At 42.6% G+C, this 24,830-nt stretch overlaps 2 protein-coding genes across 2 annotated transcripts in view; one reads left to right on the top strand and one right to left on the bottom strand.

Annotated features, from left to right (window-relative positions):
- The window catches only part of LOC309558740 (uncharacterized protein), a gene marked incomplete at its 5' end in the record, with an annotated part of 184,416 nt that extends 171,251 nt beyond the window's left edge, over positions 1 to 13,165 (top strand). Inside the window, 2 exons of the mRNA XM_082261787.1 lie at positions 6,863 to 7,102; positions 12,764 to 13,165. Of these exons, the coding sequence (XP_082117913.1) occupies positions 6,863 to 7,102; positions 12,764 to 12,993 (470 nt within the window). The 3' untranslated portion in view covers positions 12,994 to 13,165. The remainder of the gene's footprint in view (positions 1 to 6,862; positions 7,103 to 12,763) is intronic.
- Positions 13,166 to 20,980: 7,815 nt separating this feature from the next.
- UBXN4 (UBX domain protein 4) overlaps positions 20,981 to 24,830 on the bottom strand; it is a 62,513-nt gene continuing 58,663 nt past the window's right edge. The window contains exon 13 of the mRNA XM_082261955.1: positions 20,981 to 21,470. Coding sequence (XP_082118081.1) covers positions 21,335 to 21,470 — 136 coding nt within the window. The 3' untranslated portion in view covers positions 20,981 to 21,334. The remainder of the gene's footprint in view (positions 21,471 to 24,830) is intronic.

Raw genomic sequence — 24,830 nt, 5'->3', positions numbered from 1 at the left:
GTTGACTAAAACAATTCAGATGACTAAATTACGGCTAAAACGAAATCGAATTTTGACGTCAAAATTAACACTGGATACCAATGGTCTCTCAAGCAAAACTTAAAAGCAGAGACCTGATCTTGATGGTGCTAAGAGCCAAATGCTGGTCCAGAACGAACTCAGGAAGGAGAGGATTCATGCCATTAGAGAAGCTCCTGGGCGGAAACCTATAGACTCACATTAGGTGAAATGAGTCGGAAGTAGTCCCTGATGTCTGGTCAGTCAAGGATACATAATCTAACAGAGCCCTCAAGAGTGTAACAGGGCTAACACTGGAGCCAACACATTCTTGAACATCCAGTGTGCCAAAGACAGGCTGAATGGCAGGATCACAAATTGATAGTGCAGAGGCTCTGCAGCAAGAAAACCTTGGTGCTTAAGAAAGATGAGTACATGCAAGTAAGCATCTTTTATGTGTACAGAAGCAAGAAAGCCTCCCAAGCGAAGGGAGCAAGGAAAGATCCTGTCGATTCAATTATGAATTTGTGGACCCGAATGAAGACATTCAGGGCTTTGAGGTCAAGGATGAGGGAAATTACCCCCTTAAGGTTTAAAACAGTGAATAGCTTGGGTGTAAAACCCATGATAATGCTCTGCATCCAGGACTGGAACTATACATCTTGGTTCAGAATGCCAGAGAAAGCCTGATGGAGATCTTCCAGTCTGTGAGGAGAGACAGAGAGGATTGAAGGAAGAAAGCAAGAAGGGGCATGGAATGAAACCTGAGTTTGTAGCCCTGGGACGCTATCTGCAGCACCCAGGCATCTGGGACACAAAGTGCCCACGCGTCAACAGACTTAAAAGTGGGAGCACGAAGGCGGCTTGTTTGAGGATTTGGAAAACATACACTAAAGTGCCTGACTTTGCAGGTGGACAGTGAGCCAAGTTTAGGGAGCCTTGATGTTGAACTAGAGGGAGTGAAGAATTTAAAGAGATACTTCCTGATGGTCAGAGATGGAAACAATGTTTTAGTCTGTTCCTTAGGCTTCTTTTGCTCAGGACAATGAGTACTCATACAATATACATTGACAGGAAACGCATGCAAGAGGCTTCACAGCTGAAATGTAAAGCCATAGTCATGTGCTCCACACAATCCACAAGCAGAGGGTCAATGGCAGCGGTGAAGGCTTCCAATTGCTTATCGATTGGGTCCTTCAAAGCAGATGTACTGTATCCTCTGGAATAATAGTTGTCTTGCTAAGGTGAGATATAGCTGGATTCACACAGAGCAAGGACCACTTTTACACAAATTACGCACCAAATAGATACAAAGCCAGCAAGTGCTTTCTGCCTAAAAACAGTTGGAAAGACCATTTGCTACAACAGAGGCTTATATGACCCAAGGCTGGAAGCAGCACTGGTAAAAGCAACAGGCTAAAGCCGGCCATAGAAGGTTTGAATCTCAGCTTGATTAGCAGGAACCGGCCAATATTCGAACCATGTATGAGCAGGCTGAATGTACCCAAGTTGATCAAATTTTACATGCAATTATAGCTAGCACCTGTTATAGCCACTGGCAATAATCACTGTGTTCTCTTGGTGGGGATGGCTTTCCCTGCTGGGAGAACACAATGGCTCAGAGTAACATTGACTGTGTTGCTGGGGAAATCAAGCGAATGTCGGGATACATTTGCAGTTTCAAAAAAAATATGGCCGACATTCGTCTTGTGTATATGTCAGTCTGTCCAACAGAAGTCGGCCATTTGGCGAGCATGCTGGAAAACCAGCAGCCAACCGACTCCTGGTCAGTGCTCTCAGAATGTTCTGGTGGGGGAACAGAACAGCTCAGCGGGGGAGATCACTGTACTAATGTCGGATGGTTAGTACAGCGGCTCCGACCAGAGCTGTCAGTGTTAGTGTATACCAGGCTTTAGACTCTTTAGGGTAAGCTCATCTGATAGCAACATAGAAACAACAGAGGAAAATCAGATACAGTATCTGCTGTAAAGATTGCAGGAGCGCATTTTTGGCCTTGGATCAAAGTCTACAAATAACTGGGAACCTTAGATCATCAAGTCCTGCATGACTATAGAAAAATTCTCAGGTAGGCACGCTGTAATTTCTGACCAGTTAGTAAAACGTGAGACAGCAGGACTGTCTCCCCCTCCTACCCCCTGTATCTAGTATCAGACATATTGCATTTGGAAAGCAGTTAGGCAACACACAGGCTCAGGAGAAAGGCAAGGCCTCATGAAATCTGGATAGCTTGTAGTAGGTGAGGGTCAGTGACCAGAGGGTTGGATGGCTAAAAGTGACCAAAGTCACTGTAAAGGGCAATAGGAACAGATCAAAGATTGAAGTTCTATGTGTTTTTTTGCAACAGGAACAGCAGCAAGGAATGCTTTGTTAATGCTGTATGGTGGGAAATAGTGTGGCATGCACACCCGTGACATCCACCCAGCAGATACATTAGTGCTCAGTCCCACAGTCTTAACCCTTTCCATAGCAAAATAAGCTGGGAAAAAAAAAATAACCAAAGTGACCAATGAAATGCAGGAGTTCTCAATGCCCTGTCCAACCAGCCTACTCAATAGAAGAGTTTTCAGAGACAGGGAAAGTACAGAGACAATGGCAATGACTATGGACCTGGAAGGAAATCCACGGCTAACTTAACTAGCACTAAGTCAGGAAAGCACCCCATGTGGAACCTCTAGGGCAGTACAGTAACTTTCAGCCCAACGGGGTCTGGATGCAGCAAAAGTGAGGTTGAGGGTGAGTGAAGGGGAAACCTCCAGCAGCTCTGTAGAAAAGAGCTTGATTTCAGTTAACATTGAAGAAGAGGAAAACCAGATTTGTTTTTACACCAGCAGAGATAAAGAAATGCTGTCCATCCTCCTGGCAAAAAACTTTGGTCAAATTCTGGGCTGGCCTACTTTTTTTTCTTTGTCAGTATCTAGTCCTCCTGTAGGTGGCAATACAACCCAAAGGTTTATTACTTCCTCGTAGGACAAGGAATATAATTTATTTAGTTAAAACTCTCATGCACAGCCTAATGTTTAACATATTTTCTTCTTCTATATTGCACCCTAGTAGGGGACTCAGGACTGTATGTAGAGATCACGTTGCACTAGGTGTATGTAAGCAGACATGCTTTCATATAGGCCCAACCCCTTTAGTGACTAAGGCTCCATGTACACGGGACGTTGTTAAAAGTCCCTTTGAATGCTGGAATTTTTAGGACGTTTGAAACATCCGTTCGGTCGCGTTTGTACCCGCGTTTAGCGGGCGTTTGCGTTTAGAACCGTTCCTAGAGGTCAAAAAAATTATTCCCCTTTAAAATGGAAAAACGCGAACACTAAACGCGGGTCATCGCGTTCGGACGCGTTTGTGCGTTTGAAACGCCGGGAAACACACGTTCGAACGCAAATAATTGCGTTCTAAAAACAGTCCCTGAATGCAACTGCCTGCAAATGACTGTAAACGACCTGGTGTACATGGACAGATAAGATAAAATGTAGATGGGTTCAGGGGCTTCTGAAAAAAACGCCCAACTGCTCCTAAACGGCCATTTCCAGCGTCCCGTGTACATGGAGCTTTAACGTTAAACAACGACCATTATGGAAACCATAATGTATTATGGGAAGAAGCATCCCGTGTGTTATATATTAGGAGATCCTGTTTAACAGTGGAGTTCATAAACTGAGCAGATATTGGACACAAGCCTATTTTAAGTGCCTTTGGACTTCCTTTTTTTTTTTGTATAATCTTTATTTATATATTTCAAGAACAGAACAATAAGCTTAAATATCAGCTTGTTACACTGAAGTGTGACATAGAAGATAGATATATCTTTTCACTTATTTGTCACCGAAAAGCTTATTAAACAGTACATTGATTGCAATAAAAAAAAAAAGCAAAAGGAAAACGTGTGAAAAAAGAAAACAAATGCCAGAAAATGGAGCTATCCTGAGATCTTTGTAGGATCATAGGACCAAATAAGTGTTGGGTGGCTGAGGGTAAAGTCAATCAGCTCACCCAGGTCACATTAGGCCTCATTCGCATGAAGGGTCTGATTGGATCCTCCATTCACCCCTATGGGCTGGTGGGTGTAAACAGACTTGTGTCCGTTTACACCTACCTACCTCCGATCCGCAAAAAAAAAAAACAAAGCAAGAAAAAACAGATTGGGATGCTTAGTCTAGGTGAACTGGATCAGAGGGCAGTTGGGTGTAAACAGATAGTGGAATTCATTTATACCTGACCTAGGGCCTGGTCTGTGTCCGCTCTGCAAAAACTGAGCAGACATGGGCATGTCATTCTCCTGCTCTGATCAGCAGACAGAAACCCTGCTGATTTAAACCGAGTATGCCCTGTGTGAAGGGGGCCCTACTATGAGTGCTAAATCTCTGTAAGGTAGTTGAGGTTGAATATAAGGAGTAACCAAAAATCACTGGGTTTGTTTTACTAAAACTGAGGGTGCAAAATCTGCTGCAGATGTGCATGGTAGCCAATCAGCTTGTAACCTCAGCTTGTGCAATTAACAACTTGCTGACTAGCCGCCATGTATTTACTGCTGCAATGTGGCGCTAATACGTGAAACGATGTACCTGTGCATCGTTTCGTTCAAAAGCCACTAATTGGCGCGGTCATGCCGTGATTGGCTAGCGGGGATGTCAATAAAAGAGTCCAGCAGACCCAATGTCCGCCGGCCACCCACGATCATCCTGGGGAGAGGCAGATTGGCGATCTGCCTATGTAAACAAGGAAGATTGCCGTTCTGCAAGGGGACAGGATGGAGACCTTATCTTGCTGCTAAGCAGGAACCTGGATCTCTGTCTTCCCCCAGTCAGTGCACACTTAACCCTTTGATCGCCCCCAATGTTAACCCCTTCCCTGCCAGTGTCATTAGTATAGTAACAGTGCATATTTTTTAGCACTGATCACTGTATTTGTGTCACTGGTCCCCAAAAGGTGTCAGATGTCCGATTTGTCTGCCGCAGTCCCACTAAAAATTGCTGATCGTCATCATTACTAGTAAAATAATTAAAAATTATATAACAATATCGCATCGTATGTAGACACTATAACTTTTGCACAAACCAATCAATATACACTTATAAGGTTTTTTGTTTATTTTACCAAAAATATGTAGCAGATTACATATTAAAACATTTTTATTGGCTGTGTTTTATAGTAGAAAGTAAAAAATATATATAATTTTTTTTAACATTGTCGCTTTTTTTTTTTTTGTTTATAGCGCAAAAAATAAAAATCGCAGAGGTGATCAAATAACACCAAAAAAAAGCTCTATTTGTGGGAAAAAAATTAGATAAATTTTATTTGGGTACAGCGTCGCACGACCGTGCAATTATAGTAACGCAGTGCCGTATCGCAAAAAATGGTCTGGTTATTAAGGGGGGTAAAACCTTCCAGTCCAGAAGTGGTTAGGCTTTGAGAAAAAAAAAAACAATCTGGAAGCTGATTGGTTTCTATGTACAGATGCATCAGTTTGCACTCTCCAGTTTTAGAAAATCAACCTACACCTACATGGGTCACATATCTGAGGTTTCTGCAAAAGAGAGCAGTGCAACGTCTAGGCTTGATCGTATAGTATCTTCCCCAGAGGCGTAGTGCCACCAAGTGGCCCATATTAAATCGTTCACATGAGATTTCACCTTGTTTAAGCTAGCGAATTTACCTATTGGTGTCCAGGTGGTCAGACAAGAACAAAATGTAATCACAAACTGTAACATAGGTGCTTTGGTGCTCCCCCCTCTAACTACACCGCCCTGGTCATGTTTTATGGTGAAGATAGTTGTGTGTGTAACTTTGAGTCACCTGTACCTTATAGAGTAAACCATAATTTAAAAGGGTACTTTTATTACAAATTAGCACCCATTGGTTGTTAGCAAGTCAGGCCGTATCTTTTTAGAATTGCATGTACAGGCAGTCCCCGGTTTATGAACAAGATAGGGACTGTAGGTTTGTTCTTAAGTCGAATCGTTTGTAAGTCGGAACAGGTAAATTTTTTAAGTTCAGCCCCAGCCAAAAGAATCATTTTTAAGTTTTTTGAATAGCATAGGGAAGGGTTAACACCCCTGTACCATTTGTTTTGCTGTCTGTACCCCTGTTCAGAAGATTTCACCTCACTTTCTGTCCCTATGACAACTGGATTTTGAAAATTTTGGGTTGTTGTGCAAACAAAGATTAGTGATAAAACTTCAGTGGAGACCCCTTTTTCTCATGATAACTCTTACAGGAGTGAATTTCCCTTCCTAGGTGGAGATTTCCTCTCACTTCCTGTAGTCTTCCTCCTTTTGTAAGAAGGAGTCGTTTCTAAAGCCCCGTACACACGATAAGAAATTCGGCCGGGAAATTTCGTCCGACGACCGATCTGCCGATTTTCGGCTTGTTAGTATGGTGCTTTCGACAGTCGACTCCGACTTTTCGGCTGACAAAATCCTGGTGTGCAGGCATTAAAATTTTTGTCCTCCGTCAAAACACGTCCGATTTTCGTCTCATTAGTACAGATTTCGATGGGGAAAAATCTTATGAGCAAGACTAGGCATGCTCAGAGATGAAAGAACACATAGAAAGCAATCCAACACATGACATGACTTCTGAAGTAGAATTCTGTTGTACGGGAAAATTCATGTGCAGTCTAGAGCACATTCCAACTAACAGACACGCACTCTGGACAAAAGATGGATTACTGGTCGGCGGAAATTTGTTGCGTGTGTACGAGGCTTAAGTCGGATGTTTGTAACCCAGGGACCCCCTGTATGGTGTTTTTCCAGAGGGTATAGAAAGGGGTAACTTTTTAAAATATCATTAAAAAATTGCGGAATTTCTTAAACATGACCTTTTTGTTATTTCTCCACAGCGGTTAAGTATGATGGGGTGGACCTCCGCGGTTATACTGCATGGTGCCTTATGGATAACTTTGAGTGGGCAACAGGTTACGCAGAAAGGTTTGGTTTGTATTACACCAATTACAGTGACCCAAATCTGACGCGCATCCCAAAGGAGTCTACCAAGTATTACAGAACACTCATCCAGTGTAACGGATTTCCAGACCCGGACAGCAATCATCCATGTCTGGGGGTGGATCAGCAACCTACAGGTGAGCCGTAGAACGTATACAGAGAAGGAACATTACCTTCAAGCTTTCCTTCACTATCCCCAAACTCTGGTGTCCTGATTAGTTACTGGACAGTAAGTGTTCCAGTTACATGCTCTATGCCACTTGAGTACTACAGAAATCTGCAAGGTTCTAATATAGCATTAAAAAACATTAAGCATCGCACAAAAAAGGTGTATCTCAAAAATGTTGAATATCATCAAAAAGTTAATTTCAGTAATTCAATTCAAAAAGTTAACACATATATTATATAGATTCATTACACACCGCGTGATATATTTCAAGTATTTCTTCCTTTTAATTTTGATGATTATGGCTTACACCTAGTGAAAACCCAAAATTCTGTATCTCAGAGAATTAGAATATTGTGAAAAAGTTCAATATTGTAGACTCATGGTGTCACAATCTAATCAGCTAATTTACTCAAAACACCTGTAATGCTTTCCTGAGCCTTTAAATTGTCTCTCAGACTGGTTCAGTAGGTTACACAATCACGGGGAAGACTGCTGACTTGACAGTTGTCCAGAAGACAGTCATTGACACCCTCCACAAGGAGGGTAAATCACAAAGGGTCATTGCTAAAGAAGCTGGCTGTTCAGAGTGCTGTATCCAAGCATATTAATGTAAAGTTGCGTAGAAGGAAAAAACATGATAGAAAAGGGTTCACAGGCATAATAACCGCAGCCTTGAGAGGATTTTGAAGCAAAGGCCATTCAAGAATTTGGGGGAGATTCACAAGGAGTGGATGACTGCTCGTGTCAGTGCTTCAAGAACCACCCCAAACAGACGAATCCAGCAGATGGGCTACAACTGTCGCATTCCTTGTGTCAAGCCACTCCTGAACCAGAGACAATGTCAGAAGCGTTTTACCTGTCTGAAAGAGAAAAAGGACTGGACTGTTGCTCAGTGGTCCAAAGTCCTGTGTTCAGATGAAAGTTAATTTTGCATTTCAATTGGAAATCAAGGTCCCAAAGACTGGAGGAAGAGTGGAGAGGCACAGAATCCAAGTTGCATGAGGTCCAGTGTGAAGTTTCCACAGTGTGATGATTTGGAGAGCCATGTCCTCTGCTGGTGTTGGTCCACTGTGTTTTATCAAGTCCAAAGTCAGTGCAGCCCTCTACCAGGGAATTCTAGAGCACTTCATGCTTCCCTCTGCTGACCAGCTTATGGAGATGTTGATTTCATTTTCCAGCAGGTCTTGGCACCTACCCACCCTGCCTAAAGTACCAATACCTGGTTTAGTGATCATGGTATCACTGTGCTTGAATGGCCAGCAAAAGCACCTGACCTAAACCCCCATAGAAAATGTGTGGGATATTGTCAAGAGGAACATGAGACACCAGACCCAAAAACGCAGATGAGGTGAAGGCCGATATCATAGCAACCTGGGCTTCCATAACACCTGAATTTATACTATACTGTCCATGGACATTCTTTTCAGTGAACCAACATTTCTGTAAAAAAATCCTTTTTTTTTTTTTATTGAGCTTATGTAATATTCAAATTTTCTGAGAGACTGAATTTTGGGTTTTCACTAGCTGTAAGTCATAATTATCAAAATTAAAAGAAAGAAATTCTTGAAATACAGTGGGTACGGAAAGTATTCAGACCCCCTTAAATTTTTCACTCTTTGTTATATTGCAGCCATTTGCTAAAATCATTTAAGTTCATTCTTCTTCCTCATGAATGTACACATAGCACCCCATACTGACAGAAAAACACAGAATTGTTGACATTGTTGCAGATTTATTAAAAAAGAAAAACTGAAATATCACATGGTCCTAAGTATTCAGACCCTTTGCTCAGTATTTAGTAGAAGCCCCCTTTTGATCTAATACAGCCAAGAGTCTTTTTGGGAAAGATGCAACAAGTCTTTCACACCTGGATTTGGGGATCCTCTGCCATTCCTCCTTGCAGATCCTCTCCAGTTCTGTCAGGTTGGATGGTAAACGTTGGTGGACAGCCATTTTTAGGTCTCTCCAGAGATGCTCAATTGGGTTTAAGTCAGGGCTCTGGCTGGGCCATTCAAGAACAGTCACTGAGTTCTTGTGAAGCCACTCCTTTGTTATTTTAGCTGTGTGCTTAGGGTCGTTGTCTTGTTGGAAGGTAAACCTTCGGCCCAGTCTGAGGTCCAGAGCACTCTGGAGAAGGTTTTTGTCCAGGATATCCCTGTACTTGGCCGCATTCATCTTTCCCTCGATTGCAACCAGTCGTCCTGTCCCTGCAGCTGAAAAACACCCCCACAGCATGATGATGCCACCACCATGCTTCACTGTTGGGACTGTATTGGACAGGTGATGAGCAGTGCCTGGTTTTCTCCACACATACCGCTTAGAATTAAGGCCAAAAAGTTCTATTTTGGTCTCATCAGACCAGAGAATCTTATTTCTCACCATCTTGGAGTCCTTCAGGTGTTTTTTTAGCAAACTCCATGCGGGCTTTCATGTGTCTTACACTGAGGAGAGGCTTCCGTCGGGCCACTCTGCCATAAAGCCCCGACTGGTGGAGGGCTGCAGTGATGGTTGACTTTCTACAACTTTCTCCCATCTCCTGACTGCATCTCTGGAGCTCAGCCACAGTGATCTTTGGGTTCTTCTTTACCTCTCTCACCAAGGCTCTTCTCCCCCGATAGCTCAGTTTGGCCGGACGGCCAGCTCTAGGAAGGGTTCTGGTCGTCCCAAACGTCTTCCATTTGAGGATTATGGAGGCCACTGTGCTCTTAGGAACCTTAAGTGCAGTAGAAATCTTTTTGTAACCTTGGCCAGATCTGTGCCTTGCCACAGTTCTGTCTCTGAGCTCTTCAGGCAGTTCCTTTGACCTCATGATTCTCATTTGCTCTGACATGCATTGTGATCTGGAAGGTCTTATATAAACAGGTGTGTGGCTTTCCTAATCAAGTCCAATCAGTATAATCAAACACAGCTGGACTCAAATGAAGGTGTAGAACCATCTCAAGGATGATCAGAAGAAATGGAAAGCACCTGAGTTAAATATAGGAGTGTCACAGCAAAGGGTCTGAATACTTAGGACCATGTGATATTTCAGTTTTTCTTTTTTAATAAATCTGCAACAATGTCAACAATTCTGTGTCTTTCTGTCAGTATGGGGTGCTATGTGTACATTCATGAGGAAGAAGAATGAACCTAAATGATTTTAGCAAATGGCTGCAATATAACAAAGAGTGAAAAATTTAAGGGGGTCTGAATACTTTCCGTACCCACTGTATATCACTCTGTGTGTAATTAATATATTTATTATATGGGTTTTTTAACCATTTGCCGAACGCCGCAAGTACATATACTGCGGCGGTCAGCCCCTCACAGGCAAAGTGACGTATGGGTACATCACTAGCCTGTGAGGCTCTGGGGAGCGGGCGCGCTCCTGTGCGGTCACGGACCCCCCCTCCGCGCGTGTGACCGGCAGCCCCGATGTCCGCCGGTCACTCGGCGATCGTCGGTGGAGAGGGAGAAAGGCAGGCGGCTAGTGTAAACAAGCTGCCTGTCATTCTCTCCTGTGTAGAAACAGTGATCATACGGTTCTACTATATAGGACCGTTGATCACTGTTCCTACAGCTCAAGCCACAGCCAATCACAGTTAGAATCACACCCCTAGGGACACACACCACCTCTCCCTCTCAAAAAAAGTTAACCCCTTCACTACCAGTGTCATTTTACAGTAACAGTGCATATGTATATATTGATTACTGTAGAAATGTCACTGGTAACCCCAAAAGTGTCAAAAATGTCAGTCAAGGGTCCGATCTGTCTTTCCCAATGTCGCAGTCCCCCAAAAAAAAAAAAAAAATCGCAGATCGCCGCCATTACGCGTTAAAAAAAAAAAACAACAAAAATGACAAAAATCTTTCCCTTTGTTAGTAAACGCGATAACTTTTGCGCAAACCAATCAAAATACGCTTTTTGTGAGTTTTTTTACCAAACATATGTAGCATAAAACAAATTGGCCGAAAATGTTAAAAATTTTTGATTTTTACATTTTTTTGGGGGGGAATTTCATATAAAAAAATGTGAAAAATATTGTTATTTTTGCAAAATTGTCGCTTTTTTTTTGTTTATAGCGCATGATCAAAAAATCGCACAGGTGATCAAATGCCACCTAAAGAAAGCTCTGTTTGTGGGAAAAAAAGGATGTCAAATTAGTTTAGGTACATCGTCGCACGACCGTGCAATTGTCCATTAAAGTCACGCAGTGCCGAATCGCAAAATACCCCCTGGTCAGGAAGGGGGTAAAATCTTCCGGGGCTTAATTGGTTAAATTGAATAACTTAAATAAAATGAATTCTAATTTTTCGAGATGCACCTGTAAAACAAGAAAATTTCAGCTGATATCTCAATAACGTTGTATAAACAATAATGACAAGTTTAAAGAAGGAATAAAGTTGCTTTAAGTTACTCTGCTGCTAAATGATCCCCTGGTAAGGAGATAGTGGAAACTTACCTCTCCTATTTACCTTGGCATCGAATGCTGCTTCACTGAAGAAAAAAAAATCCCATGAAGTATCAGAATCCAACACAAGGAGTGCTGATCTTTGGGTCCCTCTCAATGCCCAGTGGTTCGTTATCCTGACCCCTAGGTCACTACTAAATCCTGTAGTGACATAGGGGCTGGTAGGGTGAACCATTGAGTGTGGAGGCAGGGAGAGTGTCATATGTTCCCTCACACTAGGGAACACTGGGTATTTGGGCTCTGACGGTGAGCTAAAATGGCATGGGGCACAGGGAATGTAGGTACAGGCCCAATGGTTAAAGTGTAGGTTAATTTAAAGTGATATTAAAACACACATTGTTTAATTTACATTGTCCCTTCTAATTTTGCATGTGAATGATGGGACTGAAATTTTGTTTAATTTAAAAAAAAAAAAAACATCTATGTTATATACAGCGGTCACATGACCCAGATCTTTCCCAGACTGCCTACAGAGAAACACAAGCAGGAGATGCTTCTAGTCCTCTGCTGCTGGTCACATGTTTAAAATAAAAATACAGCCATTGGAATACAGAGTAAAAATAAATAAATATCAATAAACTGTTTTACATTGGCAATAAAATATACAGTATATTTGAAACTTTGTGGAAATAACATGGTGTGGGGTGGGCTGGTACCCCTCCAGCCTGTGCCTTAAAATAAGAGGGAGGTGAAGCCACTATTAATCTACATGTAATATCCCTCTCCGTTGTTTTTAGCTGGTTGGTGGGCATGGAGGCGGACAGAGGAAGTGGGCTGTCATTTACCACTGTGTATACAATGTGTAACTCTATAGTCACATGGGCTGCAGAGATGAGATAGGGAGGAAATTCTCAGCACAGGAGAAAAAAAAAAACTGAGCATGTGCAGATTTGCCACCACAGCTGCAAAATCCCTAGCTGAATCGGGGACATGGACAGAAAGAACGTGGTAATAGAGAACAGCAGGATCAACCAGGTTTTTTGCAGAATACAGAAAACAAAATCTTATAGTGAGGATAAACAGCATGTAATACACAGTTTATTGCTCTTTTTCTGTGGGTTTATATATTGATAGCTTTTAATGTGGGTTTAGTGACACTAAAGTGTAAAGAAATCCACCTATCTACTACAATTCCTTAAGATCTTTTTTATAATCCATTTGTTGGTTTCCTCCTACAGTCACAACACCTAGGCCAGATCTGACCACTGAGACACCGAGGCCATCTGACCCTGACACTCCAAAATCCACCAGCGTCAGTTTCCTGGGCCTGAACATCTCTACAGAGGATGCCATGATTGCTCTGTACGTGGAGTTTGCCCTAGTACTTGCCTCCGTTATTGGAATTATTGGGTTTATAGTGATGTACAGCAAGCTGAAGAAGAAGTTAAAGTTAGCAGAATTATTTTAGAATGCAGATACTGGCAATACAGCGAATTGAATGGATGCTTAATTGTTTCTGTACATTGTAAGAACTGCCTGAATGGAACCAATTATGTAATAAATTAAATAGTTCATTTTGTACAACTAAAATTCTTTATACAGAGAGTCTATGCTAGTAAGAGAATTTCACTAAAAGCCTTTGTTACACACACACAGCACTAATTCATTTTGGATGACACAATTACCAATACAGTTTTGGTTTGAGAGTAACTTGGTTTGAGAGCGCTTTGCAAGACAAGCAAATTTTTAAAATAAATTTTGACTTGATATACAAGCGATGTCTTGATATACAAGTAGCGTCATGTCACAACTGGGTATAAAAGAGAAGAGAGGCACCTCTAAGTGTAGCAATATTGTTACATTTAATGAAGGTTCAATATTTAGCAGCTCACATGGTTGATGATTAAAACAGGAACATCTAAGTATGTCCATCCTCCGCACTGCCATCTTCATCATCCCTTCCAAGCTGCGCTCCACGAGGGATTCAAAGTCTCGCTTTCAGATCACTCTACTGCAGGGTATTCTTCCCAATCACAATTGCAGACTGACATCGGTGAGAGCCAGTGGTTCAGAAGGTGGTCTATGTGGACAGCTTTACCCCGTATGCCTGCATACTTAGATGTGCCTCTTTAATCATCAACCATGTGAGTTGCTAAATGTTGTACTTTCATTAAATGTCCCCATACTGCTACACTTAGAGGCGCCTCTCTTCTCTTTTATACTCTGTAGCTCCTGCTGGATTTTGCTTCTAATCCCCTTGTGGAGGCTGCCATTTGTGGATGGACATTTTATGACGACACAACCTATCACATTGATATAATCTTTGTATATAGACTATAAACTGAAAGACTTATGAATAAATGGTTGTGGAACGAATCATCTGAGTTTCCATTATTTCTTATGGGAAAATTTGCTTTGATATAAGAGTGCTTTGGATTACAAGCATGTTTCTGGAACGAATTATGCTCGCAATCCAAGATTTTACTGTAATGGGATTTTTGACTTACCGTAAAATCCATTTCGCTGATGTTCATTGACGGACACAGCTCCTGATTCTTCTTAACCATTGGGTGATACTGCCCCCTACAAGAGTAGGACACTAGGCAGGAAAAAGTTTGACTATGCCTATGGGCTGTCCCAGGGGGTATACACCCACTCTCAGCTATAGGCACTCGGTTTTGTTACAAGCAGTGTCAGAAGAAAGTCAACTCCACAGTGGAGTGGGTTCTGTGTCCGTCAATAAACATCAGAGAAATGGATTTTTCGGTAAGTCCCCTTTCCCCTTTTGTTCATTGACAGACACAGCTCCTGATTCTTCTTAACCATTGGGATGTCCCAAAGCAGTGTTAAACATGAGGGGTGGGAAAACATCAGAGAAAAATTCCTAAGGCTAACCATAGCCAACCAGGTAACAGAGCTCAACGATAAACAACTGGAGCTCACCTGATAAAAACGATACGCCCTAAAAAAAAGACCAGGCCACTCCTGCGAAGACCCGAGGTGCGGAGATGAGACCAAAGGTCAGCACCACAAACTGATAATGCTCCTCGTCCACGGCAAAACAGAGGAAGCGCTGGCGACCAGCACATATTAGAATGTGCAGATACTCGTCCTTGATGTCAAAAGAAGCGAGAAATCCCCCCAATGTAGGGACGCCACTATCATGTGAATGAACTCCATGCGGAACTTCTGTACTGTTTTCACAGAATTATACACTAAGGACATAGAGAGAAGGTTATAAGCTGATTAATTTATTTTAAGCAGCATTGCTAGTGATGTCCCCCAACCCCCAGTAAATGGATTAGGTGTATTTTCAGTAATGGCACTGGTCTCTATTTAAGGCCCCTTTCACACAGGCGGACCGTTCAGATCCGCCTGTCCGTTTTTTTGGCGGATCTGAACGGTCCCCCCATGCATTCCTATGGGGCATCAGATGTCAGCGGAGACATGTCCGCTGACATCCGACCCGATCCGTCAAATCTGGACGGATGAAAACCCCATTTTCCATCCGTCCAGCGGATCGGATCAGATCGGATCGGGTGAGAACGGACTGACGGTCCGTTCCCATCCGATTTCCCCCATAGAGATGCATGGGGAACGGTCAGCTGTGTCTCCGCACACAGCGCGGAGACACAGCTGTCCTCCTGCTGCTCAGCGGGGGATCGGCGGCTCGATCCCCGCTGAGAAAAACGGACGGAGTGTGTGAAAGGAGCTTAATAGACAGGTTGCAGCAACGGTGATGTCACGCATCTCTAATGAACTGATGTCTGCATTCATAGTGGTGTCACCAGTCTCAAATGATTTCATTGGCTACATTTGATGTGGTGTCACAGGTCTCTAGCAAGTGGATAGGCTGCATTCTTTTTTTTTTTTTTTTTAAACTTCAACCTTATTAAAGTAACCAGTCATACAAAAGTAAAACACAACACTCTTGATGGAAAGAATTACAAGCCCAGCCTCAGGACTCCAAACAGGTAGAAATAATAAGGAGGAGCAAAGATGAGTGTTAAAGAAATCATTGCAATACACACTGGCACGGGATATAAAAAGGAGGGGGGAGGGTAAACCAAAAGGAAGTCAAGTAATTAAGGCAAATTACACAAAGATATCATCAGCATTCAATATCACTCAAAAGAAAAATATAAGCAGTGAAAAACAGGTACTAAACAGTGTAGGTCTCGCAGGCGGTACACAGCTCCAGTAATAGGCTCTCCATGCTCACACGCCCCTCGCCTCACACAGGGTGGGAGGTTAAACCTCCTCTGTAGCACAGGTCTCAATCATATCAACCCAGGCTCCCCATATTTTAATAAACTTATCTGGGCAGCCCCTAGCCTCCTACGTCAATTTATACAAGGGAAGAACTTGATTCACCATATGCTTCCAAAGATTCAAAGAAATACCGGAAGTACCGGTCCACTGCATCACAACTGTTTTCCTGGCATAAAACAATAATAGTCTTAGGAATTGTTTTGGGCTAGAGCACAAACCTATATCTTCGAAGATTCCTAGAATGCACCATTTGGGGTTACATACGTTAGGGAGATCAAAGTGTGCAGACAGGAAGCAAGTAACCTGAGACCAGAAAGGCCTAATTTTATCGCATCCCCATAGCATGTGAAGCAGATCACCCGTCATTTTACTGCACTTATGACACTCCGCAGTGGACCTGTGTTTCATAAAGAACAATCTATGGGGGGTACAACATGTCAGATGAAAGATCATCAACTGTATCAGTCTGTCTCTAGTGGAAATAGCAGTCGTAAAGTAGGTATGGAGCAGTTCCTCCCAATCATCCTCCGACAAGTCCGGAATATCTTTCACCCACCCGGCTCTAATGGCATCCAAACAAGACGGAACACTACGAATCAGGACACTATAATAGGAACTGGTCAATTTGGTGTGAACATCACACAAAACAATTATTTTTCCAACGGGGAATAGGCAAGAGACACTTGGGCTGCACCGAACTGGGCAGCAGCCGCGTGTCGTAGTTGCAAGTAATGGTAGTGGCAAGAGCCAGGTGCCTGAAAGTCCAGCTGAAACTGCCGGAAAGTTTTAAAGATTCCATCAGAGAACAACTGGTGAGCATATTTGAGCCCCCTACCTGCCCAAGCAGTAGCATCTGGCAAGTCCCAGAAGTGAGGAAGACTGGGATTACACCAGAGAGGCTGATTAGGCGAGAACTGCTCTGCAGATTCCTGCATCAGGGAAGTACATCTAACATATATTTTAAGGGAGGACTCCAGGAGGGCCGTACCCTCAAAGGGAACAACGGAGCAGCGGTAAATAAGATTTGTCAAGAGGCTGCATTCTTAGTAGTGATCGACCGATATAGTTTTTTAATGCCTATACCGATATTTTGGTCATCGAATATCGGTATCGGCTGATATTTTCAGACATGTAAAATAACTTTTTTTTTTCACAGGTACTCCTTGTGGAGGGATCTGGGGGGGGGGGGACCCCAAACCCCTCCTCAGCACTAAAAAGCATTCAAAACGCCAAGTTTAGCTGTTTTGAATGCTGTCAGTTTTTTTAATTTGGCGCCGAGTACCCGGAAGTGATGTCATGACATCACTTCCGGGTTTTTTACATGGAGACCCGATCAGAGCCGAATGCAGCTTTGAGTGGGCCTTCGGCGGCCATGCAGGTAGGATGCCCGGGTCTCCCGGTGGGACAGGAGACCAGGGCAAGCCGCAGAAGGCGGCGGGAACATCCCCTCCCACTCCTTGTAATGACAGCCGCATTGGTATGGACGCCGGTACCGGGGTGATGCCTCTAGCTGCAGGCATCACTCCGGTACAGCACTTTCCCGTAATATCGGTAACCTCAGGGGCCGATTCCGATATATCGGGGAAAATGCATATCGGCCCCCGATATGTCGGTGTTGCCGATAATCGGTCGATCCCTAATTCTTAGTAATATCATTGGTCTGTGGTAAATCGATAGGCTGAATTCTCAGTGACTTCACCTGTAATGTATCATTTATACCCTTACGTACATTGTATACCCTTGTATGTTGTGGTCTTTAAGGTGCCCATCTAATAGTTTTTTGAAACTATCGATGCTCCCTTCTGATACTACTGCTTGTGGAAGAGAATTCCACATCCTTACTGCTCTGACAGTAAAGAACCCTTTTTTTATACATCCCAGTATTTTGTTGGGTTTGCTCGCAGCGGCTTGGCATTGCATGCCACTGCCAAGCTTGTTGTTCACTAGGACCCCCAGGTGCTTTTCCATCTTAGATTCACCCAGAGGTTCCCCCCCTAGTGAGTAGCTTGCTTTCGTGTTTCTGATGCCCAAGTGCATTACTTTACATTTTTCAACATTAGGGGGATGAAGACACGTGGTCCCCTTGTGTCGTCACGCGTAGGGGAGGGGCAAGGACGGACGGAGCGCTTCGCTATCAATTGGTGAGACTGTCAGCTGCCGGTACATACTAACAGGCAGACGCGAACGGCGTCTCCCGCTATACCACCACAATATTATCGTTTTCCCGGATGGATTGTTTTTACTGATATGGCTGTTTGAAAGTGCATGTTATGCACTGTTACATGTGAGTGAGATGGTCTACTTTTTTATGAAACAAAAGTTTTATAAGGATTCCATGCACTATTGTGAGCTTTCTATTTATACATGATGCTGCATTGAGGGATACGGTATACCAGCCTTGGTTATCTCGGATGAGAGGAGTCATAGGGATCCGGATGGATGTTTACTAAGATCTCATTATATATATTATATATATATATATTATATATGCCCTATTGTATATATTTTAAAGGTGAGCACCCACTCACAAGGGGGTGCACGGTTGCGGTTTCACTGTGACACTCTGGTCACTCACCATTGGGAAGCACTAGCCATTTTTAGTTAGCCGATTCACTGTTATAGGACTATTTTTTTTAAGCACTATTATTCACGTGGACTATTTAATTATTGGACTTTCTTTGCAATTTTTGCACATTTTTATATATACTGGATTTTATTATATTTCTTTATTGGCACTTTTTCTGCATTTGCACTTTACTATTTTGCACTGTTGCATATCTATGCATATATATATATATATATATATATATATATATATATATATATATATATATATATATATATATATATATATATATGTTTATTATTTTGGCACTGATTATTTTTCACTGCTTGACAGTTTTTCAACTATTCCTATTTTTTTGCGCAGCACTATTTTATTGATTTGTTTACACTGCTATAAGAAGTGGAGTGTCTGCAGCAATTTATTAATTTTTCATTAAGAGGTTGCTCGCAGGATCCTTTTTGTGACCTCTCTGCTGTGCTCCTTATGAGATATTCAGCTTGGCATCAGATGATCTAGTGCCCCAGGACGTCGTCACTTATGACAAAACGCGTCGGGTGTGCAACGTGCTGACGTCACCGAGTGTTACGAGGATCCCGGTAGGACGAGTGCAGCGTTCAGCCGGAACGGCTTTTTATACATGTTTGATGTTTACTTCTACTTGCTGTAAGTGCATTACTTATTTATTCAATAAATCGCACGATTTTACACAATGGCATTTTATTAACATTTACGGAGATCATCGGATGCCAAGCTGAATATCTCATAAAGAGCACAGCGGAGAGATCCACTGGTCACCCATCATCTACTTACCTCTGGCGCGTTTGACCCTTTTGGGTCTCTCCATTTGGTACGCAAGCATTGCGTGTGGTGGTGGATACACAAGTTGATGGTGCAAGATCGTTTTGTATATGTCACCGTTTGTTTACTTGCAATTGCATTCAACTCTTCACTGATGTTGGACTTGTATATTGCCAATATATGATTGCACATTTCATTTATTGTTCACGTCAAATGGTGTTTATTTAGCACATTTTTGTCAATTTAGGTTAATCATTTTCACAGTGCAGCTTTTAGTCTTTGTATTCCCTTTGATATCACTGATCCCTAGAGAATGGTTAGGCTGCATGCTCAGTGATGCCACTAGTCTATGCATAGGCTGCATTCTTGGTGAGGTCACTCGCCTACTGGTATCTAATGATTGGAAAGACCGCATTCTTCACGAACAGATAGGCTAAATTTTCAGACATGCCACCAGTCTCCAGTTAATGGAGGGATTACAATCTTAAGTATGGTCACCAGTCTCAGGTGAGTGGATAGGCTGCATTCTCAGTGACTTTTATGGTCCCTTGCAAATTTAGGTTGCAGCCTGCGGGATGTCTCAGGTCTATGATAGATTGCATTCTCTGTGTTATTACTGCTGTCTTACAAATGGATAGACTGCAATCTCCATGATGTCACCAATCTCTAACAGGCAGGATACATTCTCAATGTCGTCGCTGATGTCTAGAAAACACAGACAGGATGCGTTCTCTGTGAAGGGTCTACTTTAACAATAAAATGTTTATTTGCTCCCTTTTGGTCTGTTAATCATACCACTGAAAGCATACTACAAAGCATCTCCACCTATGAGGGTCCTTTCACACCTATGCAATTTTGCCATGCTAGAAGACACATTTCCAATTTTACAAAAGCGCATCAAAGGTATTTTCATTTGGATCCGGCGTGACTTTTCACACTGATGTGCTGCAGTTTAAAAAAATCACTTTTTAAAAGTTCACCAAAAAGATGCACCTCCCGTTTAAGTCAATGGGAAATGCACCCAGGGTGTGTTTTTAGGTGCGCTTTGGGTGTCATGTGGCATGTGTCAAGCAACCGGCACCCGCCAGCATCCTCAACAACCAGCCTTTATTGCAAATAGTGGGATTGGTTCCTGAAGCTGTAAGTCAGATTCAGTAAGGAGGGAGCAGGGGGGCGTAGGTTTGCAGAAGGGGCACTCCGAGAAGAGAAGGGGACTCCAGAAGAGAAGGTAAGGGATTGTTCTGTGCAATACCACTGCACAGAGCAGATAGGAATAACAGGTTTATAATTTTAATGAAAAACAAAAACAACTTTACATTTCTAATGCTGTGAAGTAATATCTTGAAATCTCCATGGTAAAATATTTAAGAAAGGCTACTTTGGAAAGTGGCACCCTAGAAAGTGTGCTAGGGCAACAAAACTCCTCCCTCTTACATAACCTCTAACATAGTGGGGGAGGTGTTCCGTAATTTGAAAAGGTAAACAGGGCAGGGCTAATAATGTTTGAGATTTCAGTGCAGTATTGCCAGTTTAAAGCGAGTTACAAGCACACTGGATTTGTGGCAGAACAAGTATTTTTCTTTACCTGCCATATTTTGAGGGGTAAAACATATGTAAACGTATTGCAGAAATGTACTGATTTTTTCTTTGCCGAGACATACACAGAGTATCGTTTACTTTGAACACCAACCCCAAGACACAATTTGTTGAAAAATTTTTTTCTTTTTATTGGCAATGTTTGAAAACGGATGATGTAAAACTATGAGAAATGACTGAGGTCTTGCAGAAGTGATAAAGAAAACTGATCAATATAAATAAGTTATGTAGAATAGAGTTTATGATTAATAAACACATTATATTCTTGCAAAAAACCCAATGGTGACCGCATGTGCTGAATATAAAGGCTCAGAGAAAAGTCCTGCGGAACTCATCGGTTATCCAAAAGACAAAAAAAAAAAAAAAAAAACAAATCAATTTTTATCATAGAAGCATATATTATAGTGAGCGGCGTCTGTAAGAACCAAACCTTAAATTAAAAGAGTTAAAGGATCCTAATTCATGCATATCGCTATGTATTAAATGGCCATGACGGTGCTTAAAATAGAGGACCCCCGATCGCTGGAAAGTGGCTCAAATAAGAGTCTAAATAAACATCTACTATATTACTCCTTTATTACATCTGTTGTGTGGAATTTCCATTCCACGTGTTGTTTTCATCTTCATCGTCCTGCGTTCTTAACCTGTAAACTTTGCCTTCTTTTTTGAATTCGTCTGTCCGTTTGTCAAGTACTCTTCTTCGAACTGCTTCCCTGTGAAACAATGGAAAACAAAATTAACGTGCATCTAAACCCACAAAACAAAAATTTCATCTATTGCAGCTTACCAATCCTTCGGTGTGGTGGCTGTATTAGATTTCTTTGCTCAGGATTGTTTTCCTTTAATTGTCACCTTACACTTTCTTCCTTTCACTTCCTCTCCTAGAGGGACAATTCTCACTAAAGTGGGGTACACACTAGTAGAAAATCTGCTGAAAATTCCCGTCCAAGGTAAAAATCATACAATTTTCGGCTAGTGTGTACACAACTTTCAGCAGCCGATGCCGACATTTTCAACGAAAAAAAACGGAGGGACAAACGCCAAAATTTTTATCGTCCGTCCCCAGACGACCAAATTTCGTTTAATGTGTATGCATTACGTCTGTGAAAAATCAGATAGGAAAGACCGTGCATGATCTGAAGTTGCTGACTACCCGGAAGTCTAGGAACAAATGTCCCAAAAAAAAAAAAAAAAAAAATCGGACGAGAAATTTTGTGAACATTTATGCACTGTCAACTAAAAACGGTTATGAACACTGAGGAAGAGAGAGAAAAATCGGAGGATATTTCGTCCAATTTCCATCAAGAGTGTACGGGCCTTTACTCTACTGTATCTATAGAGGTATCTATAGAGGTATAGGATCTCCTGTACTCTACTGTATCTATAGAGGTATAGGATCGTCACCCTACAAGAAGTATATCAGGACTAGATAACACGGGGGGGGGGTCAGTCCTAATATATTTCCTGATAACATTATTTGAGATAAAAATGCAGTATACACAGAAGAACACTGTCAGGTATTTTTTTTTTGCATTTATTGAGCACTCATAACAAAAACACATTCAATATTTGTAGCAGACCAAAAAGCAGCAAATAAGGTAAGCTTGCCTTCATGATTACATATTCTGCACTTGTTTAAAACTTTGCAGAACTGGGATCCTGGATGGTGCAAGCAGTTCAGAAATATGAAAAGCGACAGCAGAAACAGGCCAAGCAGTCTATAGAGTTTTTTTTTTCCTGACTGAGCATAGCAATCAACAATCAGAAACCAGGCACATCTGGAGGAATGCTGGGGCTGCCGAGTTTGAAATAGCCCCAGCAGCAGCTAATGCTGTGACGCTCAAGAGCTCCAGGCAAGTAAATTCAACATGGCTTTATCTAGGGGAGTGCTAGGGTGGGCTGTGCTGCCCCAAAGCCCCCTGCCTACAACCTTCCCTCTACCTCCCCACACAGCACATACCAGGGTTGCCAACGGTCATGAAACTCAAGGACAGTTTGCAAAATCCTTGATTTTTAGAAAGCCAATTGGCTTTTTTTTTTTTTTTTAAAGCAACAAATGTTTTAACCCAGTTGCCAATCGTTCCCCTGCGATTAAGGCAACACCATGGGTGCCTGCTTCAGTAGTTCCCCTTAACATACATGTTTGTGCAGTACAAATATTAAAAGGAGGTTTTCTTTTACAATTAAGACCATGAATTTCAAAGAAAGCAAAAATTGGATTTTTTGACTTATCGTAAAATCCATTTCTCTGATGTTCATTGACGGACACAGCTCCTTATCTTCTTGACCATTAGGTTATACTGCCATCTACAGGAGTAGGACACCAGGCAGGAAGAAACTTGACTACGCCTATGGGGCAGTCCCAGGGGGTATACTCCCACTCTCAGCTATAGGCACTCAGTTTTGTTACAAGCAGTGTCAGAAGAAAGTCAACTCCAGAGCGATGGGTGCTGGATCCATCAATGAACATCAGAGAAATACATTTTAGAGTAAGTAAAAAAAAAAAAAACATTTCCTCTTTCGTTCATTGACAGACACAGCTCCTTATCTTCTTGACCATTTGGACGTCCCACAGCAGTGTCAAACATGAGGGGTGGGAACAGTAAGAAAAAATTTTCAAGGCTAAACAGTAGCCAACCAGGTAACATGGAGCTAAACCATAAACAACTGGAGCTCACCTGAAAAAAAAAAAAACAATACACCCTTGACGAGGATCAGGTCCTCTAAACAGCAGCCTGGAAAACCTTGCGGCCAAAAGAAGCATTCGTAGATGCCAACACATCCACCTTATAAAACTTTGTGAAAGTGTGCACAGACGGCCAGGTGGCCGCCTTGCAAACCTGCAGCACTGACGCCTGAGAATGGAAGGCTCAGGAGGCACTAAGCACCCAAGTAGAGTGCACCTAAACAGGGAAAGGAGGAACTTGACCCCTTATGGAATAGGCCTAAATAACCATCTGTCTGATCCATCTGGAAATGGTCGTAGTGATTGCCTGAACCACATCCAGGGAATGCAAGACAATGTCCTTAGGATGTTTAGGCCTGGGAAATCTGAAAGGCACCGCGTCTTCATTCAAATGGAAATCAGATGACCTTTGGAAGGAACAACGGACAGGGACGAAGAACCACCTTATCTCTGTGAACCACCAGGTAAGGTGAACTACAAGACAACGCCGCCAGCTCCGACACCCTGCGCGCAGCAGTAATAGCCACCAAAAAGGCCACCTTCTGAGACAAATCAAGCAGGGGAACCTCCCAAATATTTTGAAAGGGAGGTTTCTGGAGAACGGACAGCCAAATTGAGGTGTCATGGCGGCAATGGAGACCGCACTGGAGGAGCCAAGTGTCGAACTCCCTGGGTAAAGGTACGCACCAAGGAATGTGTGGCCCATGGACGTTGAATGAAAACCATCAAGGCTGAAATCTGGCCCTTAATGGTACCAAAGGCCAGGCGCTGCTCAACCCCTCATTGGAGGAAAAAGGGGGAACCCCAAGAGACTCACACCACGCAATGTACGTCTTCAAAGTATGATGGTAGATCTTCCTAGAGGTAGATTTTCTAGCCTTTAACAGCGTAGAAATTACCAATTCAGACAAACCTCTATTCTTCAGCACCTGGCTCTCAAGCCGTTAAAGCCAGCAACTGTAAAGCAGGATTAGCCCTTGGGACAGCAGACCTTCCCTGAGAGGAAGTCTCCAAGAAGCATTGGTGACCAGCCATACCAAATCGGCGTACCAAGACTGGCAAGGCCAATCTGGAGCCAGTAGAATGCGTCTGTGGCGTTGGCCAGAGGATCCCGAGATCGTGCCACAAACCTTTGCACCATCCTTGAAATGTTTACAGCAGAGAGGGCTGGAACGAATCGGTCTGCCCACCTTAGAATGCCGGACACTACAGGTGGGACCATCCACTTTTTAAACAGGGAATCCTTGGGATAACACATAGCAAAACGCTAAGGGACCACAAGAGTGTGTTTTGGACAACCCCACTGCTTAGGGAACAATGTTGTCAAAGTAAGCGGAAAAGGGGAACACCCTCACCGCTTTGGAGGGCCTGTGGGTGCCAAAAGGGA

The sequence above is a fragment of the Pelophylax lessonae genome (genome assembly GCF_965119305.1).
Source record: "Pelophylax lessonae genome assembly, chromosome: 6".
In the NCBI taxonomy this organism is placed as follows: domain Eukaryota; kingdom Metazoa; phylum Chordata; class Amphibia; order Anura; family Ranidae; genus Pelophylax; species Pelophylax lessonae.
This window is presented reverse-complemented; position numbering and strand designations above follow the sequence as displayed.